The sequence below is a fragment of the Callithrix jacchus genome, chromosome 9 (genome assembly GCF_049354715.1).
Source record: "Callithrix jacchus isolate 240 chromosome 9, calJac240_pri, whole genome shotgun sequence".
NCBI lineage: Eukaryota > Metazoa > Chordata > Mammalia > Primates > Cebidae > Callithrix > Callithrix jacchus.
The window spans coordinates 72,344,189-72,367,103 of record NC_133510.1 but is presented as its reverse complement, the minus strand read 5'-3'; the positions used below and the strand labels follow the sequence as shown (position 1 = coordinate 72,367,103).

The 22,915-nt window shown below is 37.7% G+C and overlaps 1 protein-coding gene across 4 annotated transcripts in view; it reads right to left on the bottom strand.

Moving 5' to 3' along the window:
* Positions 1–22,915, bottom strand: part of RAB3IP (RAB3A interacting protein) — a 76,571-nt gene that overhangs the window by 22,840 nt on the left and 30,816 nt on the right. For 2 of the 4 annotated variants that reach the window (XM_002752755.6, XM_009004201.5), the window contains exon 4: positions 7,663–7,758. The exons of the other annotated variants lie outside the window; for them this stretch is intronic. In XM_002752755.6, coding sequence (XP_002752801.2) covers positions 7,663–7,758 — 96 coding nt within the window. The remainder of the gene's footprint in view (positions 1–7,662; positions 7,759–22,915) is intronic. 4 annotated transcript variants of the gene reach the window in all.

Sequence of the window (22,915 nt, the reverse complement as noted above, 5' to 3'; positions counted from 1 at the left end):
TGGTGGCGACAAAATCTCTGAGTACTTGCTTGTTCACAAAGGATTTTATTTTTCCTTCACTTATGAAGCTTAGTTTGGCTGGATATGAAATTCTGGGCTGAAAGTTCTTTTCTTTAAGGATGTTGAATATTGGCCCCCACTCTCTTCTGGCTTGCAGGGTTTCTGCCGAGAGATCTGCTGTGAGTCTGATGGGCTTCCCTTTTGTGGGTAACCCAACCTTCTCTCTGGCTGCCCATAGCATTTTCTCCTTCATTTCAACCCTGATGAATCTGACCATTATGTGCCTTGGGGTTGCTCTTCTTGAGGAATATCTTTGTGGTGTTCTCTGTATTTCCTGGAATTGAATATTGGCCTGCCTTGCTAGGTTGGGGAAGTTTTCCTGGATAATATCCTGAAGAGTATTTTCCAGCTTGGATTCATTCTCTTCGTCACATTCAGGTACACCTATCAAACGTAGATTAGGTCTCTTCACATAGTCCCACATTTCTTGGAGACTTTGTTCATTCCTTTTTGCACTTTTTTCTCTAATCTTGCCTTCTCGTTTTATTTCACTCAGTTGATCTTCGAACTCTGATATCCTTTCTTCTGCTTGGTCAATTCGGCTGTTGAAACTTGTGTATGCTTCACGAAGTTCTCGTGTTGTGTTTTTCAGCTCCATCAATTCACTCATATTCCTCTCTAAGTTGTCCATTCTTGTTATCATTTCCTCAAATCTTTTTTCAATCTTCTTCGTTTCTTTGCATTGAGTTAGAACATGTTCTTTTAGCTCACGGAAATTTCTCATTACCCACCTTCTGAAGTCTGATTCTGTCATTTCATCACACTCATTCTCCATCCAGCTTTGTTCCCTTGCTAGTGAGGAGTTGTGATCCCTTGTAGGAGGTGAGGTGTTCTGGTTTCGGGTATTTTCCTCCTTTTTGCGCTGGTTTCTTCCCATCTTTGTGGATTTATCCACCTGTCATCTGTGTAGTTGCTGATTTTCAGACTGGGTCTCTGAGTGGATGCCCAGATTGTTGATGATGAAGTTATTTCTGTTTCTTAGTTTTCCTTCTAACAGTCTGGCCCCTCTGCTTTAGGACTGCTGAGGTCCACTCCAAGCCCTGCTTGCCTGGGGGTCACCTGCAGCAGCTGCAGAACAGTAAGGGTTGCTACCAGTTTCTTCTTCTGCTATCTTTGTCCCAGAATGATGCCCACCAAATGTCAGTCTGATCAGTCCTTCGTGAGGTGACTCTTTGGATATACAGGGATCAGGGAGCTGCTTGAGGAGACAGTCTGTTCTTAATAGGATCTCAAGTGTTGAGCTGTGAGTTCCATTGTTCATTCAGAGCTGCTAGGCAGGTACGTTTAAGTCTGCTGCAGCAGAACTCATAAACCCCGTTTTTTTCCCCAGGTGCTCTGTCTCGGGGAGTTAGGGCTTTATTTATGAGAATCCATTGCGTTGCTGCCTGGTTTTTTTCTTTTTTTTTTCAGGGCTGTCCTGCCCAGTGAGGAGACAGCCTAGTCACTGCCTGCAGAGGCTTTGCGGAGCTGCTGTGGGGTTCGCCTGCTGCTGGCTCCTGCTGCCGTGTGTATTTCCCTGCAGTCCTGTTTATATGGGTGTGGTTAGAACTGCCTTGGCAATGTTGGCCCACCTCTGTAATGGTGGACTCTGTTATGGCGCGTGGCCTCAGCAATGACAGACTACCTCCGTAGGGGTGAAGTGCCTCGGCAATGGTGGACACCCCTCCCCCACAGAGCTGGACTGTCCCAGGTTTAGCTGTGTTTGCCGTGAAACTCTCAACCCCAAGTGTTTCCAATTGCTGGGTTTTTTTTGTTTGTTTTTGTGGGCGTGGGACCCGCCGAGCCTGATCACCTGGCTCCCTGCCCCAGAGCCCTTTATTTTTTAAGTTGAATGGTTGACTCTCTCCCGGGTATTCCAGTCGCCTGCTGAAAGGGTGCCAGGATCTGTGTGATTTCCCATGAGGCAACCCACTGTGCCGGCTGAAACAACGTCGCTGCCCGGGAATCTCCTGGCCTGGCTTTATGTTTCAGTCCCATTTAATCAGATGAATGGGCTAATCTGCCTTCCTGGATCTCCAATTGCCAGTTTAACAGGGCAACCAGACCAGTGTATTTTGTACAGAGAGCCGCTGCACTGCGGCACCGGCTGAAACTGCCGCGCTGGCAACCTGTGGGGCTCCTCCACCTGGGAATCTCCTGGTCTGTGGCCAATAAAGATCTGTTTGGAAATGCAGCGTCCACTCACCCCTGCACTTTCACAGGGAGCTGCAATCCCGAGCTGCTCCTACAGCACCATCTTGAATCTTCTCTCCTCTTCAAATTTTTAAGTGTAAAAAGAATTGGCACTGATTCTTCTTTGAGTGTTTTGTAGAATTTACCTGTGAAAGCATCTAGTCTTGGGCTTTTTTGTTTCTACTTCTTGCAATTTCTAGGAATTTATTTCTTCTAGATTATCCATGATTGGCATGTGGTTTGTAAAAGTCACTTATAATCCTTTTTATTTCCGAAGCATTCATTGTAATATCTCCTCTATCATTTCTGATTTATTTGAGTCCTCTCTTTTCTTGGTTTGTCTACTAAGCGTTTTATTTTTTGAAAAAAACAAACCAGGTTTTCTTAATATTTTCTGTTATTTTCCTATTCTCTATTTTTTTCTACTCTTTGTTATTCCCTTCTCTCTGCTAAGTTTGAATTTAGTTTGTTCTCCTTTGGTATTTTATTCCTTGAGGTATAAAGTTAGATTGTTTGAGATCTTTTTTTAATGTAGCCATTTACCCCTCTTACTACTGCTTTTTCTGTATCTCATAAGTTTTGCTACATTTTGTTTTCAGTTTCATCTGTCTCAACAAGAAATTTTTCAAGTTGTCTTTTGATTTTTTATTTGATCCAAAGGTTGTTCAAAAGAACATCATTATTTAATTTCCATATATTTGAGTTTTCCTGTTTTCTATTATTGATTCTTAATTGGATTCCATTGTGAGTGGAAAATGATTCTGAGAATAATTTTGATTCTCTCAAATTTAAGACCTGTTTTGTGACCTAACATGAATTATAATGGAGAATGTTTCATGTGCACCCGAGAAGAATGCATATTCATTTGCTGTTGTGTTAAAAGTTCTATATGTATCTGTTAGGTCCATTTGGTATATATTGCTATGCAGTTCTATTTACTTATTAATTTTCTGCCTGAATAATCTATTCATTAGAGAGACTGGAAGTACCTATTGAAGTCACCTACTACTAATGTCTTGCTATATCTCCCTTCAGATTTTTCAGTTTGTTTTATACATTTAGGTGCTTTGTTGGGTGAATACATACAGTCATGTACCACATTACATTTCAGTGAACAATGGACTGCATATATGACAGTGGTTCTATAAAATTATCATACCATATTTATTTTTACTTTACCTTTTATATGTTTAGATACATAAATATTTACCATTATGTCACAACTACCTACAGTATTCAGTATAGTAACATGTTGTACAGGTTTGTAGCCCAGAAGCAATAAGCAATACCATATAGCCAAGGTGTATAGCAGGCTATGCAAACTAGGTTTTACCACATCTAGATTTGTGTAAGTATATGCTATGATATTTGCATAATGATTAAATCTCATGACAAAATTACCAAACAATAAAGTTTTCAGAATATATTCCCACTGTAAGTGATGCAAGTCTATCTTTATAACTTTTATACTTTTCTGTTGAACTCTTTTGTCATCATATAATGACCTTTTTGTCTCCTGTGACTATTTTGACTTATAATATATTCTGGCTGATATAGCTACCCCTGCTCTCTTCTGAATATCATTTACATGGAAATATTTCTCCACTCTTCACTTTCAGTCTGTATGTTTCCTTGAATCCAAAGTGTCTCTCTCATAGACAGCATACAGTTGGCTTTTTAAAACAACAACAAAGAAACACGGTCTCACTCTATTGCCCAGGATGAAGTGCACTGGCACAATCATAGTTCACTGTAACCTCAAACTCCTGTGCTCAAACGACCCTCCCATCTCAGCCTCTTACGTAGCTAGGACCACAAGTATGCACCACCATGCCCAGCTAATTTTTACTTTTTTTAGAGACAGGGCCTCACTATTTGCCCAGGCTGGTCTCAAACTCCTGGATGCTCCTGACATCAAGTAATCTTCGTTTCTTGGCCTCCCAAAGTACTGAGATTAAAAGTATAAGTCACCATGCCAAGTCAGTTGGCTTTTTAAAAATCCATTCAGCCACCCTATTTCTTTTTATTAAGTCCATTTACATGTAAATAATTAATAAAAAGTAAGGACTGTTCTTACCATTTTGTTAATTTATTTCTTGTGATTTTTTGTGGTAGTGTAGTTTCTTTTCTCTTTGTCTTTTGTATATCTACTCTACCTTTTTTGTGGTTAGTATGGGTTCACATTAAACATCTTATAGTTGTAGAAGTCTCTTTTAAGCTGAGAACAACTTAATTTCAATTACATGCAGATACTCTACACTTTGATTTCCCACACACGCTTTTATGTAATGTCAGATTTTACTTCTGTGTTGTATCTCCATTAACAAATTTCTATGGTTATAGTTATTCTTCTAATTTGTCCTCCAATTTATATAATATTAAATTTTTCAATATAATTTTCATGTCACGAAATCTTTTTTCCCCCACAACCATTTAAAAATGTAAAAATCACTATTAGTTCACAGACTGTGCAAAAGTGAAGATAAGCTAATTTTACCCTGCAGGCTCAAATTTTTCTTGTACTGATCAGGTAGAGGATCAAAAAGTTTAGTATCTATTGATTTAGCTAACAAATGATGGTGGCTTGGAAGGTGATTTGCTCTTTGTCCTAGAGGTAGCATCAAAAGACTTAACTGATCATTTGAGTATGAAATGAAGAAATAAGAGGCCTCAGTGATGACTTCTTTTCTGTGGTTTGAGACAAATAAAAATGCCACTTATGATTTTCACAGTAGGTAGAGCAAGAATCATGAATATGATTACCTAAAATGCTCATTAGTCTCTGTATGCCTCACTTTTCTTCTCAGATAAAATGATAATAATCTGCCCTATATGCATCACAGTATTACTGGGAGAGAACTAGACTTATCATAAACGCTTACTAAACCGACTTATAAAACATCTACATCTTATGACTTTATTCTCCATGTGAGATGCAGACTGCTTTGTGATGTATTCTTTCAACTGATTTAATTTTATATTATCTGAAAATTGGAAGTGTTAGGAGAAAAACATAACTTTTGAGGTTAAGTATTTGATACTTTTAAAACTCGACATTGTTACATACAAAGTGTAATTATAAAGAAGATTAGGATAATAAACTCCTAATTTAAATATACATGTCAGGCTTACCAAAAGTGTGCATATTTAGTTTATTCAGAATAATCTTCAATTATTAAAAAGTTATGCACACATATACACACACACATATAAAGTGCAAAAAAAAAGTATCTTTTCATAAGACAATAGTAAACAGATCATGAAGGTACAATTAAGACCAAAGAAAAACTTTTAGCACCTTTTTCACAATTCATAATTGGTTCAAATACAATTTTCTTCATTACCAAAATCATCTTTAATCAATGTACTGTTTTCCAGAAAGTAGCCAGTGTCAATACTAACCCATTGGCCACTGCCGGGTTAGAAAAGGTCAGAGACTCCAAACTGTATTTTTTTAGATATGCTTTTTCACTAACTGCACAAACTGCATTTCTGACCCTTCACATCCTGCTACGAACAAGTACAAGTTTCCTTCTGATTTTTCTCCTTCTATTTCATGTAACTGAACATACACACATGTACAGATGGGTAAAACTAAGCAGGGCTAAAATTAAATGCGAGTAGTCAGGAAATCAAATTAATATAAATAGCTTAATATATTTGCTTTCTTACCTAGTATCCATATATCACTAGAAAATTTTCTTCCAGTTGGACAATATTGGAAGAAAAATCTTATGTTTCTATATAACCCTCTATATACAGAAATATAACAAGTCACATAGCTTCTATTCTATCTCTTTAACTTTCCATTCTTCCTATCCTTAAATTCATTTTCCTCTCATCTCTGATGACTAGCTAGCTAAGGAAATAAATAAATTAGTTTTAAAATGTTCATGAAAAGAAAATGACCCCAAAAAGACAGAAAAGAAGGCAAAGCGGTATGGAGCAAAGAAGGCATGAAAGGTCCTACGTGTCAAAAGACATTCAGTGCAATGTTACTTGTAATGATAAAAGTTGTGGAACAGGCACCTGGTAGATTATGACTATCATTACAATTAGTGATGATATAGTAACATTGAAAATGTTATTAAAAAAAACACAAAATATTAAATTACAACTATGTAAGAATATATACATATCTGAGTCTGAAATAGATTATGAATAAATAATAACAAAAGGTGATGGAATTTCACAAGTTTATTATAATAAAAGTTTTAAGAACAAATCTTTAAGAAAAAAGAAAAAAAAAAAAAAATATATATATATATAAAGTGATAATGGCATTAGCCATTCCAGTAACACATCAATGTTTTGTTAAGGAACTTCTAAAGACTCAGGTCTTAACCCAAAGGAGACACTTTATGGCAACAGTCCTTATCATGGAAGTATTACCCTCACCTCACCCCCCAGAGATATTTGTTAGCTGTCAAAATGATTAGGGAGTATTACTAGCACTTTTTGAGCAAAGCCTATTGTGATGGTTAATTGTATATGTCAACTTGACTGAATCACAAGGTGCTCAAATATGTACTCAAATATTATCCTGAATGTTTCTGGATAAGAACAACATTTACATTGGTAGACTGAATAAAGTAGACTGCCCTCTAGAATGTGGGTGACCCTCATCCAATCAGTTGATGGCCTGAATAGAACAAAAAAGAGTGACCCTCACCCAAGGAAGAGTTGTTTTTTTTTTTTTTTTTGCTTTCAGAGTCAAACTGAAACTTTTGCTCTTCCAAATTCTCACACTTTCAAAGTCAGACTGGAAGTGCACCATCAGTCCTCCTAGGCCTCCAGTTTGCTGACTCCCACTGCAGCTCCCTGAGACTTGCTAGCCTCCATAACAGCAAGAGCCAACTCCCTATAATAATGAGTGCCTCTCTCTCTCTCTCTCTCCTTCTCTGTATCTCTCTACATATGTATATGTATAGGCTCTGTTTTACACCAAGGACACTAAACATCCTACAATGTCAGTGGCAACCCTATGGAGAAATACTGCTCCAGTTAGGTAGAAATTTTAGTCCTGGTGGCAGGCTGGATGTAAAAAGTATGCCTTCTTACAAGAAGATGTGCCTTCTAATATTTCTCCAATCATCCCATATAAGATGACTATCTCAAAGAGTTTGCCCTCTTAGTTGTACAGTCTTATGTAGTTAATCTAAAGTAGCCCATAAATACTTGGTAAAATAAAAATCAATACTAAAATTTACCTTCTTTCTCTGCACACATACATTTTTTAACAATCGGATACTGGTAGCCCATAGTTGTTTTGTAAACTCTACATTGCTTAAAGATTTTCTCTTTTGCTTGGAAGACTTATAAATATGGATGAAACTAAGCAAATCTTTTCCAAGATTCCCTCAAAAAAACAATTTTGTCAATATATAAAAGTCAAGATGTTGCTGTTGGCCAAGATGTAAATAGACCAACCTCAAATAGACTAGCTGTGAGTTCTTCCAATTCCTGTCCAAGTTGATCTCGCACTTTTGAAAGCCTCTCACATTCTTCATCTTTTAACTTCAGTTCCTAAGAGAAATTGACAATTTTATTTTGGATCTCCATCGTTTGAAGTTAGGTTCAGCAGACTATATAATCTTTATTAATAAAATTATAAAATATGAATACTGTCACTTCCTACCATGTTCACATTGAAAATATTTACCTAGCACCTGCTATGTGAAAAACAATCAGGCGAGTCCAAAATTACAGAAAATCCTAACAAACAAATTAAGTTTTCAGATTTCTTTCATAAAATATCCAAAAATTAAAAATAAATATATATGACAGGTGAAAATAAACAGTAAAATGACTTAATTCTTGTTTTAAAATGTTCATGAAAGAAAATGACCCCCCAAAATATGTATTTTGCTATATTTATTTCCATCAAGCAAGAAATTTAATTATGCATATTAATTTCAATAAAAATTCACTTGTTTTCATGTTTACTTTAAAAGCTATTTATTTATAGGTAACTTCATGTACCACACTGCAATTAATCTAAAATATCTATTAGGAGACTATGCCCATTAAACAATATAACCAGATATAAATGATGCATATTTGCATTTAAAAATCAAGAAAAATGTTAACAAAAATCACATTCTATATTTATATTCAATTCCTCACCAAGTCACATATAGATGCTTTAAAATTCCTTTATTCAGGTATTAAAAATAGGCAATTATGTAGGCTGAAAAGTAGCCTTAAACTAACCTTTCAAAAATAGGGAAGGAAAAGAAAAACCTAAGCTCCTTACATATTAGTCACAATTAAATTAATAAAACAACGAGTTAGTGGTGTTATAATTGTAGTGGCAGTATAGTCTTTTAATCCCCCAAAGACAATTCCTAAAAAACAGATATACCAAGAAGGATATGAGACGATCTCAATGAAACTAGGTAAAAGAAAATCCCCACAATTCTCAGAATATTAAGAGAATGTGGATAAACTGCTCACAATGCATGATCAGTAGCTACACAAAAGCAGCAGGAAATTAAAGCTACAACAGAGGTACCCTACAAAGCAACAAAACCCAAAAATCACTATAAATACTCCACAAGCACAGGACTCTATCCTTGGAGAAACCTGGGAGAGCAAATTTAAGAGTAAATGGAAAGAAAGGAAGAGGTTTTCACAGGCTCCAAGATGCAGGTGAGTGTAAAAACCTGTATAGCCAGTCCTGTAGACAGCAAAGGGTGCTATGAAGCTCTAAAGTCTCAAGCTCCTTAGAAGTATGTAACAAAGAGCCCTCACCAGAAGGACACAGTCTCATCCTAATGAGAAAAAAACTCTGCAATTTCAAACAAAACTGCAGGGCAATGAAGACAGGGAGAAAGAAGGATCATATATAAACAGGGAAGGGACTAGCAAAGTTCCAAAGGAAACAGTTCAGAGAGAATACCGTAAAGACAAAATAAGTATCTTATGATGGGATACTAAACATGCAAAGCTCTCAGAAACAATGTGCTATAAGAGAAAAACCCTTTTGACCAAGGCTTACCTAAGAGACAAAAGTGGATACACACACACACACTCCATTAACAACAGAGAAGACAGACTTTGAAATGTAAACTGACAAAGCTATCCTGATTTATTCTTTCACAGGAACCTCTTCCTAATAGTCCAGGGAAATCCACATCATTTAAACACAGGAAGCAAAAACATGTAAAGTTATCAAAATAATAAAGTTAAGTACAAAGACAAGTCACCTACAAGGGAAAGAAAATAAGAGTGGTACTAAATTTCAACAGCAACATTTATGTTAGAAAACAATGAAGTAACATTTTTAAGATACTCAAAGGAAAAAATGTGAGCTGAGTATTTTTTTTTGAGACAGAGCCCCACTCTGTCACCCAGGCTAGAGTGCAGTGACGCGATCTCAGCTCACTGCAAACTCCGCCCCCTGGGTTCAAGCGAGTCTCCTGCCTCAGTCTCCTGAGTAGCTGAAACTACAGGCACACGCCACCATGTCTGGCTAATTTTTTGTATTTTTAGTAGAGACAGGGTTTTGCCATTTTGGGCAGGCTGGTCTCAAACTCCTGACCTTAGGTCATCCTCCCATCTCAGACTCCCAAAAGTGCTGGGATTATAGGCATGAGTACAGGGATTACACCACGCCCAGCCAATCTGAGTATTTTATATCCAGCCAAGTGTCCTTCAGGTATACGACCACAAAGTCATACCTTCAAGAACTTAGAAAATATCTCTCCTATGAGCTTGCCTGAGTGGACCAGAGAACTTTCAGATTGGAAAAAAAAAAAACTGGAGAAGCTCTAACATGATGATGGACTGGGGTAAGAAGAAAATACATCTAACTTTAGAATTACAACTAAAAGATGGGAGTATCAAGAGAATGAGAAGACAAGACACAAATTGAGAAAAACTATTTGCAAATGACTTATGTGATAAACTACTGTTATCCAAAATATACAAATAACATTTAAAACTCAACAGTGAGAAAAAAACAACCCAATTAAAAACTGGGCAAATGACCGCAACAGACAATTCACCAGAGAAGACAAACACACAGATGACAAATAGCATGAAAAGATGATGAACATTATATCTCACTAAAGAACCACAAATTAAAACAATAGATACCTACATAAATACTAGAATGGCCAAAACTCAGAACACAAATTAGTGGTGTTGTAAATGTGGTGGCAGTATAGTTTTTTAATCCCCAAAGGGGGATTAAAACTGGTAATACCAAATGCTAGAGAGAATGTGAAACAAAAGGAACTTTAATTTATTGCTAGTGAAAATGAAAAATGGTAAAGCTACTTTGAAAGATAGTATGGCAATTTCTTACAAAGCTAACCATACTCTTACCATGGGATCGAGCAATCACACTTCTTGGTATTTGCCTAAATTATTCAAAAACATTTCCACATAGAAACCTGCAAATATACGTTTATAGCAGCTTTATTCATTCATAATTGCCCAAACTTAGAAGCAACCAAGATGGCCTTCACTATTTAAATGGTTAAATAAACTGTGGTACATCCAGACAGTGGAATATCATTTTATGCTAAATGAACTATCAAGCCATGAAAAGACATAAAAGATTAAGTGCACATTACTAAGTGAAAGAAGCCAATCTGAAAAGGCTACACACTATTTGATTCCAACTGTAAGACAATCTGGAAAAGACAAGACTACAGAGATATTAAAAAGCTCAGTGGTTGCCAGGGTTTATGGGGAGAAAGGGATGAGCAGGCAGAGCACAGAGGATTTTTAAATCAGTGAAACTATTCTGTATGATAGTACCATGGTACATTATGCATTTGTCAAAATCCACAGAATGTACAACACCAAGAGTGAACCCTAATGTAAACTAGGAACTTTGGAAGATAATGTGTCTATGGAGGTTTATTAACTCTAAGAAATGTATCACTCTGGTAGGGGATGTTAATAGTAGGGGATGCTGTGCATGTGTGGGGACAGCAAGTATATGGGCAGTCTACTTTCAATTTTGCTGTGAACCTAAAGCTGCTCTAAAAAAGTGTCAATTTTTAAAAAATGGAGATGAAACTGACAAAATGTATAAATGTCATATAAGCTCAAGGGATGTAAAAATAACACACATTATTAAAAAAAAAAAAAAACCACAAGAAAGATGAAACCAAGTGTACTAACTTAAGTATTAGCCTGGAAAAAAAAGAGTTAAAACTTGAAGCTCTCAAATCAACTGGGATAAACCCAAGTACATTTATGAATATAATGACTGTCATTAAGATAATACTTGTAACTAAAATTAAATGATACAAGAAAAGGAAATTAACAATTATTTAGTATTGTTTATGGAAGGAAACAAAGGTAGTGTATAAAGATGTTTTAAGAAATATAAGTGATTAAAAATAAAACAAAAATCAAACCTTCTAAAATACTAACTAAAAAAAGAGAGAGAGAGATAGGAGGAATCAAGCACACTAGTGCCTAAGCAGGAAGTTTCATCTGCCCACTGATAGTGTTCTTGGCAACAGACCTGAAAGTTACCCTGTAAATTGGCTCCAATCCCTCCGCAACCCAGCCACTGGCCCACCTTATTACTGTTTGCACAAGGACCCAGAGGAAGATTTACCCGTATCCCACAATGCAGGAATGATTTGTCTGTCTGAGCCTCCTTGAAGGACCTGCCAGCCTTTGTCCCAAGCAGATCCTAAAGGATCCCACTCCCCGCTCCAGCCCCTCTCACTGCAGTCACGGAAATGCCCTACCTGTGCAGGGAGCTTCTCGGGGGAAGCTTGTCTGCCTGGGCTAACCATGGTGGGTTTGCCTGCCTCTGTCTCAAAGCAGTGAAGGAGCACAGACTCGGCTCCAGCCTCTCTCACTGCAGGTAGTCTCATCCATGTAGGAAACTGCTCCAAACATGCATGTGGGCCACAGGGGCAAGCTCACCAGCCTCCATCCTACAGCAGAGTGTAAGGGGACCCAGTCTCAGCTCCAGTTCCTTTTGCTGCAGTTGGGGAACTGTCCTATCAGTGCAGGGAACTGCTAGGAAACACCCATCTGTCTAAGCCAATGGGGCAGAATTCCAGGTTTGGGTCCTTGGTCAACTTTTTCACAGGGTACTCCTACCTTGGGTCATCATCAGGTATATTCCGGCTGGAATACCACGTCATCCTGGAAGCCCTCGTAAGACTAGCAGTAAACGTGGGCTTAAGGCGCCCTCTACCGCTGAAATGGCTGCAGCACTAACAGGCTTGACAACAGCCAGTCTAGGCAAAGACTTGAATAAATAATTAATTTGTTAATAAGCAGACATCAATGTACATCCACAAGCATTAATATCAGGGAATTATAACTTCACCAAAGAGACAACATAAGGTGTCAATAAATAAGATGTTAATAACAGACCCTAAAAAGATGGAGATGTGTGATCTGTCATAATAAAAATCAAACTAGCTGTGTTAAGGAACTTAACAGTGAACTTCAAGAAAATACAGATAAACAATTCAGAAATTTATCAGAAAAATTTAACAGAGACCTTGAAATAATGATAATAAATATTCGCTAGCTGGAAAATGCAGTGAATTCAGTGAAAAATGCAATAGAGAGCTTCAACAACAGCACTGACCAAGCAGAAGAAAGAATGAGTGAGCTCAAAGGTAGGATAAGTGAAAAATATACAGGCAGAGAAGAAAAAAGAAAAAAAGACTAAAGAGGAATGAAGAAAACTTGCAAGATCTATGGGATAGCATAGAAAAAGCAAATGTTCGAGCAATTGGAGTTCAAGAGGAATAAAGACAAAGGGGTAGAAGGCACATCCGAAGAAATAATAACAGAAACTTTTCAAAACCTGCAGAAAGATAAAATCCAGGTAAAGGAAAGTCAAAGATCACTAATCATATTCAACTTAAATAACAATCCCAAGGCATATTATAATCAAGCTCTCAAAGATGAAAGACAAGGAGAAGACTGAAAGCAGCAAGAGAAAAGAAGTTAACATATAAAAGAACTCCAATATGCCCGGCAACATACTTCTCTGCAGGAAACCGGCAGGTTAGGAGGAATTAGGAGAATATATTCAGAGAGCTGAAGGAGAAAGCAAACAAACAAAAACATCAAGAATACTGTACCCAGCAAAGCCATCTTTCAGAAATGAAGATTAAAAGTTTCCCAGAAAAACAAAAGCTGAAGGTATTCAACACCATCTGAGCTGTCTTACAAGAAATGCTAAAGAGAGCTTTTCAATATGAAAGAAAAGAATGCTAACATGTAACAAAAAAACTTAAAAAGGTATAAAAATCGCTGGCACAAGTAAGTACACAGACAAATTCAGAATACTCTAATATTGTAATAGTGGTATATAAACCACCCCTATCTTTAGTATTAAGACTAAAAGACAAAACTATTAAAAATAATAATTACAATACTTTGTTAATAGACAATATACAAAGATATAAATTGTAACATCAAAAATTCAAAATGTGAGAAAAGAATAGTGTACGTTTTCTTTCTTTTCTTTGAGATCAAAATTAAGTTGTTGGCAGTTTAAAATAACTGGTTATGTTTTTTATAAACCGCATGGTAACCACAAAGCAAAATCCTACAATGGATACACTAAAAGTATGCAAGGCATCAAAACATATTACTAGGGAAAATCACTTAACCACAAAGGAAGACAGTTAAAAGAGGAAGGAAGGATTTACAAAACAACTATTTAAAAAGTACCAAAATTGCAGTAGTCTTTACTTATTAATAATTATCTTGAATGTAAATAGATTAAAAATATCCAATAAGAGGCAGAGTAAATCAATGAATTAAAAAACAAGACCTAACTCTATGCTGCCTACAAGAGATTCAAATCCTCTGTAAGGACATACAGAGACTGAAAGAAAAGATATTCAATGCAAATAGAAAAACAAAAGAAATCAGGAGTAGCTACCTGACTTATATTAGATAAAATAGACTTTAAGCCCAAACCTGTAAAAAGAAACAAGAGTATTATGTAACGAAAGGGGGCCAATAAATAGGATATAAAAATTGGAGCACACAAATATGTAAATTAAATATTAATAGACCTAAAAGAATAGTCTGTCATACAATAACAGTAAGGGAATTCAGCACTCACTCCCAGAAACTGAAACAACTCAATGGCAAAAATACAAATAACATAATTTTAAAATGGGCAAAAGACCTGAATAAACATCTCTCAAAAGAAAATATACAAATGGCCAACAGGTATATAAAAAAATGCTCAATATCATTAATAATTAAGGGAATGGAAATTAAAACCACCATGAGTTATCAGCTCAACCCAGTTAGAATGGGTATCATCAAAATGACAACAAATAACAAACACTGAGGAGGATGTGGAGAAAGGGAAACTTTTATACAGTATTGGTGGTAATATTAATTAGTACAGCCATTACAGACAATAGTATGGAGATTACCCAAAAAATTAAAAAGTGAATTATAATATCCAACAATTCAATTACTGGGAATAAAATCCACAGAAAATAAAATCAGTATATCAAAGAGACAGCTGCACTCCCAAGTTTACTGCGGCACTATTCTCAATAGCTAAGACATGGAATCAACCTAAGTGTTCATGAGTGAATTAACATTTTTTTTTTTAAAGACAGGGTCTCTCTCTGTCACCCAGACTGGAGTGCAGTGACATGATCACAGTTCACTTCAGCCTCAACCACACAGACTCAAGCAATCCTCCTGCCTCAATTTTCCAAGTAGCGGGGACCACAGGCATGTACTACTACATCTGGCTAATTTATTTTTTGCAGAAATGGGGTCTTGCTATGTTACCTAGGCTGGTCTCAAATGCTCATGCTCAAGCAATCCTCCCATTTTGGCCTTTCAAAGTGCCAAAATTACAAGCATGAGCCACCAGACCTGGCTGGAGTATTTTAAATGCGGTATATATACACAATGGAGTACTATTCAGCCATAAACAAGAATGAAATCCTGTCATTTGTGACTACATGGATAAGCCCAGAGGACATTATGTTAAGTGAAATAAGCCAAGTACAGAAGGACAAATATCGCATGATCTCACTCATATGTGGAATATAAAAAATTTGACCTCATAGAAATAGAGCATAGAATGGTGGTTATCAAAAGCTTGGAAGAGTAGGGAGAAGTAGAATGGGGAGAGGTTTGTAAACAGATACAAAGTTACAGTATGGGAGAAGTAAGTTCTGGCGTTTTACTGCACAGCAGGTTGAATAGTTAATGATAATGCATTGTATACTGTGAAACAGCTAGAAGAGATTTTTAATGTCTTATCACAAAGAAACAATAAATATTTGAAGTAATGGCAATGCTAATTACTTTGATTTGATCATTATACAATGTATGTGTATGTGTATATATGTGTATGTAGATACATACGTGTATGTAGATACACGCACACACACACACAAACACCACACTGTGTCACATAAATATATACAATTACTATCTGTCAGTTAAAAATCACACATTTTTATATGGTAACTTGGACATTATGGCTAGGTTAAAAAATACTGGAAAGAGACAAAACTAATCACTGCAATATTTTAAGCATGAGGTATGGATTCAGAGTGGTAATACTGGAGAAAAAAAAATTTGAGAGATACAGTTAGCCCTCTGTGTACACAGGTTCTGCATCAGCAGGGTCCACATCAGCAGGGTCCACATTCACCAAACCACAGATCAAAATAGAGAAAAAATAAAAACACAAATTCGTATAAAACAATACAGTATAACCACTATTTACACAGCCTTGATATTGTATTAGGTATTGTAAGTAATGTAGAGATTGATTTAAAGTATATAGGAGAGGAGAGAGATCCAAGATGGCTAATTGCTAACAGCTCGGGATTGTAGCTCCCAGTGAAAGCGCAGAGAACGAGAGGACGCCACATTTTCAGACGAATTTTTTTCGCTCACGGACCAGAAGATTCCCAGCGGAGGAGCCCCACGGATCACAAGTGCGACTCTTGTGGCCGGCACAGCAGTTTTGCTGGCGCCTTGGCGCGGCGGCTCTTGGGGCAGTAAGTAAACGGGACTGGTTCCCCTTTTGACTGATGTTTGGAGCTCCGGGAAGGCAGAGTCGCCTATTACGGACTCAAGAAGGAAGCCAGACTGGAGATTCCGGGCAGAAGAGTACCAACAGTCTTAACACCGCTGTTTTGGCCAGCACAGTGGGTTGCTCAGATTCTGGCGCTGTGAATCAATAAATTGGACGTCCACTCAGAAACCTAATTAGAAAGGCGGTAATTGCGAAGACGACAGATGGATAAATTTATAACGAAGGGAAGAAACCAGCCTACAAAGGCTGAGAATACCCAAAATCAGAACACCTCTCCCTCTACAGGGGATTACAGTTCCTCGTCAGCAACGAAACAAGACCTGATGGAGAAGGACTGTGTTCCATTAACAAAAGTAGGCTTCAGAAGGTGGATGATAAGAAAGTTCTGGGAGTTAAAAGAACTTGTTCTAACCCAATGTAAAGAAACTAAGAACTTTGAAAAAAGGTTTGACGAAATGCTAACAAGAATAGACAATATAAAGAGGAATATAAATGAATTAGGAGTTGAAAAACACAACACCAGAACTTCGCAAAATATGCACAAGTTTTAATAACCAAATTGATCAAGCAGAAGAAAGGATATCAGAGGTCAAAGACCAACTTAATGAAATAAAACAAGAAGACAAGAATAGAGGAAAAAAGGATAAAAAGGAATGAGCAAAGTCTCCAAGAAATATGGGACTATGTGAAAAGACCTAATCTACGTTTGATAGGTGTACCTGAATGCGACGAAGAGAATGAATCCAAGCTGGAAAATACTCTGCAGGATATTATTCAGGAAAACTTTCCCAACCTAGCAAGGCAGGACAATATTCAGAGAACACCAAAAAGATATTCCTCAAGAAGAGCAACCTCAAGGCACATAATCGTTAGATTCACCAGGGTTGAAATGAGGGAGAAAATACTAAGGGCAGCCAGAGAGAAAGGTCAGGTTACCCACAAAGGGAAGCCTATCAGATTTACAGCAGATCTCTCAGCAGAAACCCTACAAGCCAGAAGAGAGTGAAGGCCAATATTCAACATCCTTAAAGAAAAGAACTTTCGGCCCAGAATTTCATATCCAGCCAAACTAAGCTTCACAACTAAAGGAAAAATAAATTTTTTTATGAACAAGCAAGTACTCAAGAGATTTTATTACCACCAGGCCTGCTTTACAAGAGCTTCTGAAAGAAGCATTACACATAGAAAGGAACAACCAGTATTAGCCTTTCCAAAAATATACCAAAAAGTAAAGAGCATCAACATAAAGAAGAATTTACATCAACGAATGGAAAAAACAGCCAGCTAACATCAAATGACAGTAATCCTATATTTAAATCGACTAAATCCCCCAATCAAAAGATACAGCCAAAACCCAACAGTATGCTGCATCCAGACCCATTTCACATGCAAGGATACACAAAGACTCAAAACAAAGGGATGGAGAAAGATTTACCAACCAAATGGAGAGCAAAAATAAATACATAAATAAAAAGCAGGAGTTACAATTCTCGCCTCTGATAAAATAGATTTTAAAGCAACAAAGATATAATGGTAAAAGGATCAATGCAACAAGAAGAGCTAACAATCCTAAATATATATGTACCCAATACAGGAACACCCAGATACACAGACCTATAAAGAGACTTAGACTCCCTAGACTCCCACACAATAATAGTGGGAGACTTCAACATCAATATTAGATAGATCAACGAGACAGAAAATTAATAAGGATATCCAAGACTTGAACTCAGATCCGGAACAAGTAAACTTAATAAACATTTATAGAATTCTCCACTTTAAATACACAAAATATACATTCTTATCAGTATCACATCACACCTATTCATAGGTTTAAATGAAATATTGATCAGCCATTATTAAGCACAATTATTGGCATAAAAGAGGTTTTCAATACCCATTTTTAGAATAAAACAACATTCCTGTTCTCTCTCCCTCTTTTTCTTCCTCTGTCTTCCTCTCCTTCATTCCTTATTTTTCTTTTTCTTTCTCTCCTTCTTTAAAAAAAAAAAAAGACTAAAAATAAATAAAGTATACAGGAGAATGTGCATAGGTTATATGCAAACACTATGCAATTGAGGATCTATTGATTCTGGTATTACTGACAGGGCCAGGGGGGTGGGTTTGGGGGACTGGAACAAAACCCCCCATGGATATCAAGGGATCAGTATATTTAGAACACAGAAGACTATGAGGACTCTATAATCAAGTGTATTTCATCAAATTCAAGACTTTATCATTTTTTAGAAAAACATTTTGGACATCAAAGATACACTATTGATGAATCTACATCTTTTTTCCAATTGGAATTTTTATTTTATACTTATAGGAAGACTCTTTAAAACTGGTGAAGACATAGACTTTTATCATACGTAACTGTGCTTTTTTTGTGCCCTTCTGTTTTGATGTCATATCACAGTGAGATCCTTTTGAAGATATTTAACCTGGTAATTAAAATAACAAATATGGAACCCAGCTCACATAATTCAATTAAATTTGTAATACAGCTATGACAAGTTCACACACAAGAAGACAATGACAAATGTCACGATTAATATCTAGCTGACTGAAATTTTAAGACCTATGTTGATTTCAGAGATGTTAGTTGAAAAAAATGCACAACTCAGAATTAATGAAAGAAACATCACCATAAAATACATGTTGCTTCTCCCCAACTAGTAAACTCCTTAAAGAGAGAGTCATATCTATATTATTTCTTCCCCCTACACAACCTAGCATAATGTGTGAGTACTTTGGTTATTCAATAAATATTTGCTTTTGGTTTTCTGCTCCCACAAGATGGTGATTAGAGGATCTGAGGATGCCTCAGCCACTTGAAAAATCACAAGATAGGGCATAAAGAGAAAAACGGCAATCCACCAGAATCATAAAAGACACCCCAGATCCCAAAGAGGAGAATGCTGACAAATAGCCCCCATGATAGTGTCTGGCTGATAAAAATGAGTGAAGCCCAAGTATGTGAGAGGCAGAGAACTTCCCTCTGGGATTCATCTGTCCACTGGGGTCCCAAGCTATCCTGGCTAAAGAGGAGCACTTCATTTCTCCCAATCCCTGGAGTTAACTTGGGGAGAGGCTTGGAGACGCTATGAGGAAAGGACACTGGGGAAAGCTGCAGATATTTTCTCAAACCCAGGACCAAGAGCAGAATACCATTTTTAATCTGGGCATGTATTAGTCTGTTTTCATGTTGCTGATAAAGACCTACCCGAGACTGCGCAATTTACAAAGGAAAGAGGTTTAACGGACTTACAGTTCCACATTGCTCAGGGCAGGTGTGGGGGTAGGCTCACAATCATGCCAGAAGGTAAAAGACATATCTCACATGGCGGCAGCCAAGAGAAAAAAGATTGTGAAGAGAAACTCTCCCTTATAAAATCATCAGATCAATTTTTATTTGAGAGGTGGCTGTCAAGATGGCCGAACAGGAACAGCTCCTGTCTGCAGCTCCCAGCGAGATCAACGCAGAAGGTGAGTGATTTCTGCATTTCCAATCTCACTGGGACTGGTTAGAGGGTGGGTGCAACCCACACAGGGTGGGGCATTGCCTCACCCAGGAAGCGCAAGGGGTCAAGGAACTCCCTCTTCTACCCCAGGGAAGCCATAAAGGACTATGCCATGAGGAAAAATGCACTATGGCCCAGACACTATGCTTTCCCCACAGTCTTCACAACCTCCAGACCAGGAGATTCCCTCCATTGCCTATACCACCAGGGCCCAGGGTTTCAAGCACAAAACTGGGCAGCCCTTTGGGCAGACACTGAGCTAGCTGCAGGAGTTTTTCTTCATACCCCAGTGGTACGTGGAATGCCAGTGAAACAGAACTATTAACTCCCCTGGAAAAAGTACTGAAGCCAGGAACCCAAGTTGCCTAGCTCAGCAGATGCCACCCCTCATGGAGCCCAGCAAGGAAAGATCCACTGGCTTGAAATTCTCCCTGCCAGCACAGCAATCTGAAGCTGACCTGGGATACTCAAGCTTGGTGGGGTAGGGGCATCTGCCATTACTGAGGCGTGAGTACGGGTTGTCCCCTCAGTGTAAACAAAGTTGCCAGGAAGTCTGAACTGGGCAGAACCCACCAGAGCTTGGAAAAGCCACTGTAGTCACACTACCTCTTTAGATTCCTCCCCTCTGGGTAAGGCATCTCTAAAAGAAAGGCAGCAGCCCCAGTCAGGGGCTTATAGATCAAACTCCCATCTACCTGGGACAGAGCACCTGGGAGAGGGAGCGGCTGTGGGTGTAGCTTCAACAGACTTAAATGTTCCTGCCTGCTGGCTCTGAAGAGAAGGATCTTTTCCTCTGAAGGATCTCCCAGCATAGCACTGGATTTCTGCTAAGGACAGACTGCTTCCTCAAGTGGGTCCCTGACCCTCATGCCTCCTGACTGGGAGACACCTATAAGCAGGGGTCAATAGAGACCTCATACAGGAGAGCTCTGGCTGGCATCTGGTGGGTTCCCCTCTGAGACGGAGCTTCCAGAGGAAGGCAACAATCTTTGCTGTTCTGCATGCAGGCTCCACTGGTGATACAAGCAAAGAGGGTCTGGAGTGGACCTCCAGAAAACTCCAGCAGACCTGCAGCAGAGAGGCCTGTTAGAGGGAAAACTAACAAACAAAAAGGAACAGCATCAACATCAACCAAAAGGAGAGCCACACAGAAACTCCATCCGAAGCTCACCAACATCAAAGACCAAAGGTAGATAAATCCACAAAGATGAGGAAAAAAACAATGTAAAAATGCTGAAAATTCCAAAAACCAGAATGCCTCTTCTCCTCCAAAGGATCACAACTCTGCAACAGCAAGGGAGCAAGACTGGATGGAGAATGAGTTTGACAAATTGACAGAATTTGGCTTCCAAACGTGGATAATAAAAAACTCCTCCAAGTTAAAGTAGCATATTCTAACCCAACACAAAGAAGCTAAGATCTCGAAAAAAGGTTAGATGAATTGCTAACTAGAATAACCAGTTTAGAGAAGAACATAAATGACCTGATGGAGCTGAAAAACACAGCACAAGAACTTCGTGAAGCATATACAAGATTCAATAGCCAAATCCATCAAGCAGAAGAAAGAATATCAGAGACTGATGATTAACTTGATGACTAAACCGTGAAGACAAGATTCGAGGAAAAGGAATGAACAAAGTCTACAACAAAGATAAGACTATGTGAAGAGGACAAACCTATGTTTGATTGGTGTACCTGAAAGTGACAGGGAGAATGGAACCAAGTTGGAAAACACTCTTTAGGATATTATCCAGAATTTCCCCAACATAGCAAGACAGGCCAACATTCAAATTCAGGAAATACAGAGACCACCACAAAGATTCTCCTCAAGAAGAGCAACCCCAAGACACATAGTTATCAAATTCACCAAGGCTGAAATGAAGGAAAAAATGTTAAGGGCAGACACAGAGAAAGGTCAGGTAACCCACAGAGGAAAGCCCATCAGACTAACAGTGAATCTCTTATCAGAAACCCTACAAGCCAGAAGAGAGTGGGGGCCAATATTTAAATTTTTAAAGAAAAGAATTTTCAACCCAGAATTTCATATCCAGCCAACCAAACTTCATAAGTGAAGGAGAAATAAAATCCTTTACAGACAAGCAAATAGTGAGAGATTTTGTCACCACCACGCCTGCCTTTACAAGAGCTCCTGAAGGAAGCACTAAATATGGAAAGAAAAAACGTACCATCCACTGCAAAAACATACCAAATTGTAAAGACCACTGACACTATGAAGAAACTGCATCAACTAATAGGCAAAATAACTAGCATCATAATGACAGAATCAAATTCACACATAATATTAACCTTAAATGTAAACAGGCTAAATGCCCCAATTAAGACACAGACTGGCAAATTGGATACAGAGTCAAGACCCATTCAGTATACTGTATTCAGAAGACCCATTTCATGTGCAAAGACGTAAATAGGCTCAAAATTAAAGGACAGAGGAATATTTACCAAGCAAATAAAAAGAAAAAAGAAAAAGCAGGGGTTGCAATCCTAGTCTCTGATAAAACAGACTTTAATCCAACAAAGATCAAAAAAGACAAAGAAGGGCATTATATAATGGTACAAGGATCAATGCAACAGGAAGATCTAACTATCCTAAATATATATGCACCCAATGCCAGAGCACCAAGATTCATAAAGCAAGTTCTTAGAGACCTACAAAGAGACTTAGACTCCCACACAATAACTGTGGGAGACTTTAACACCCCATTGTCAATATTACACAGATCAATGAGACAGAAAATTAACAAGGATATTCAGGACTTGAAGTCAGCTCTGGACCAAGCAGACCTAATAGACATCTACAGAATTCTCCACCCCCAGTTGACAGATTATACATTCTTCTCAGCACCACATTGCACTTATCTAAGATGGACCACATAATTGGAAGTAAAACACTCCTCAGCAAATGCAAAGAATGGAAATCATAACAAACAGTCTCTCAGACCACAATGCAATCAAATTAGAACACAGTATTAAGAAACTCACTCAAAACCACACAACTATATGGAAACCGAACAACCTGCTCCTGAATGACTACTGGGTAAATAACAAAATTAAGGCAGAAAACAAATAAGTTCTTTGAAACCAATAAGAACAAAGACACAACATA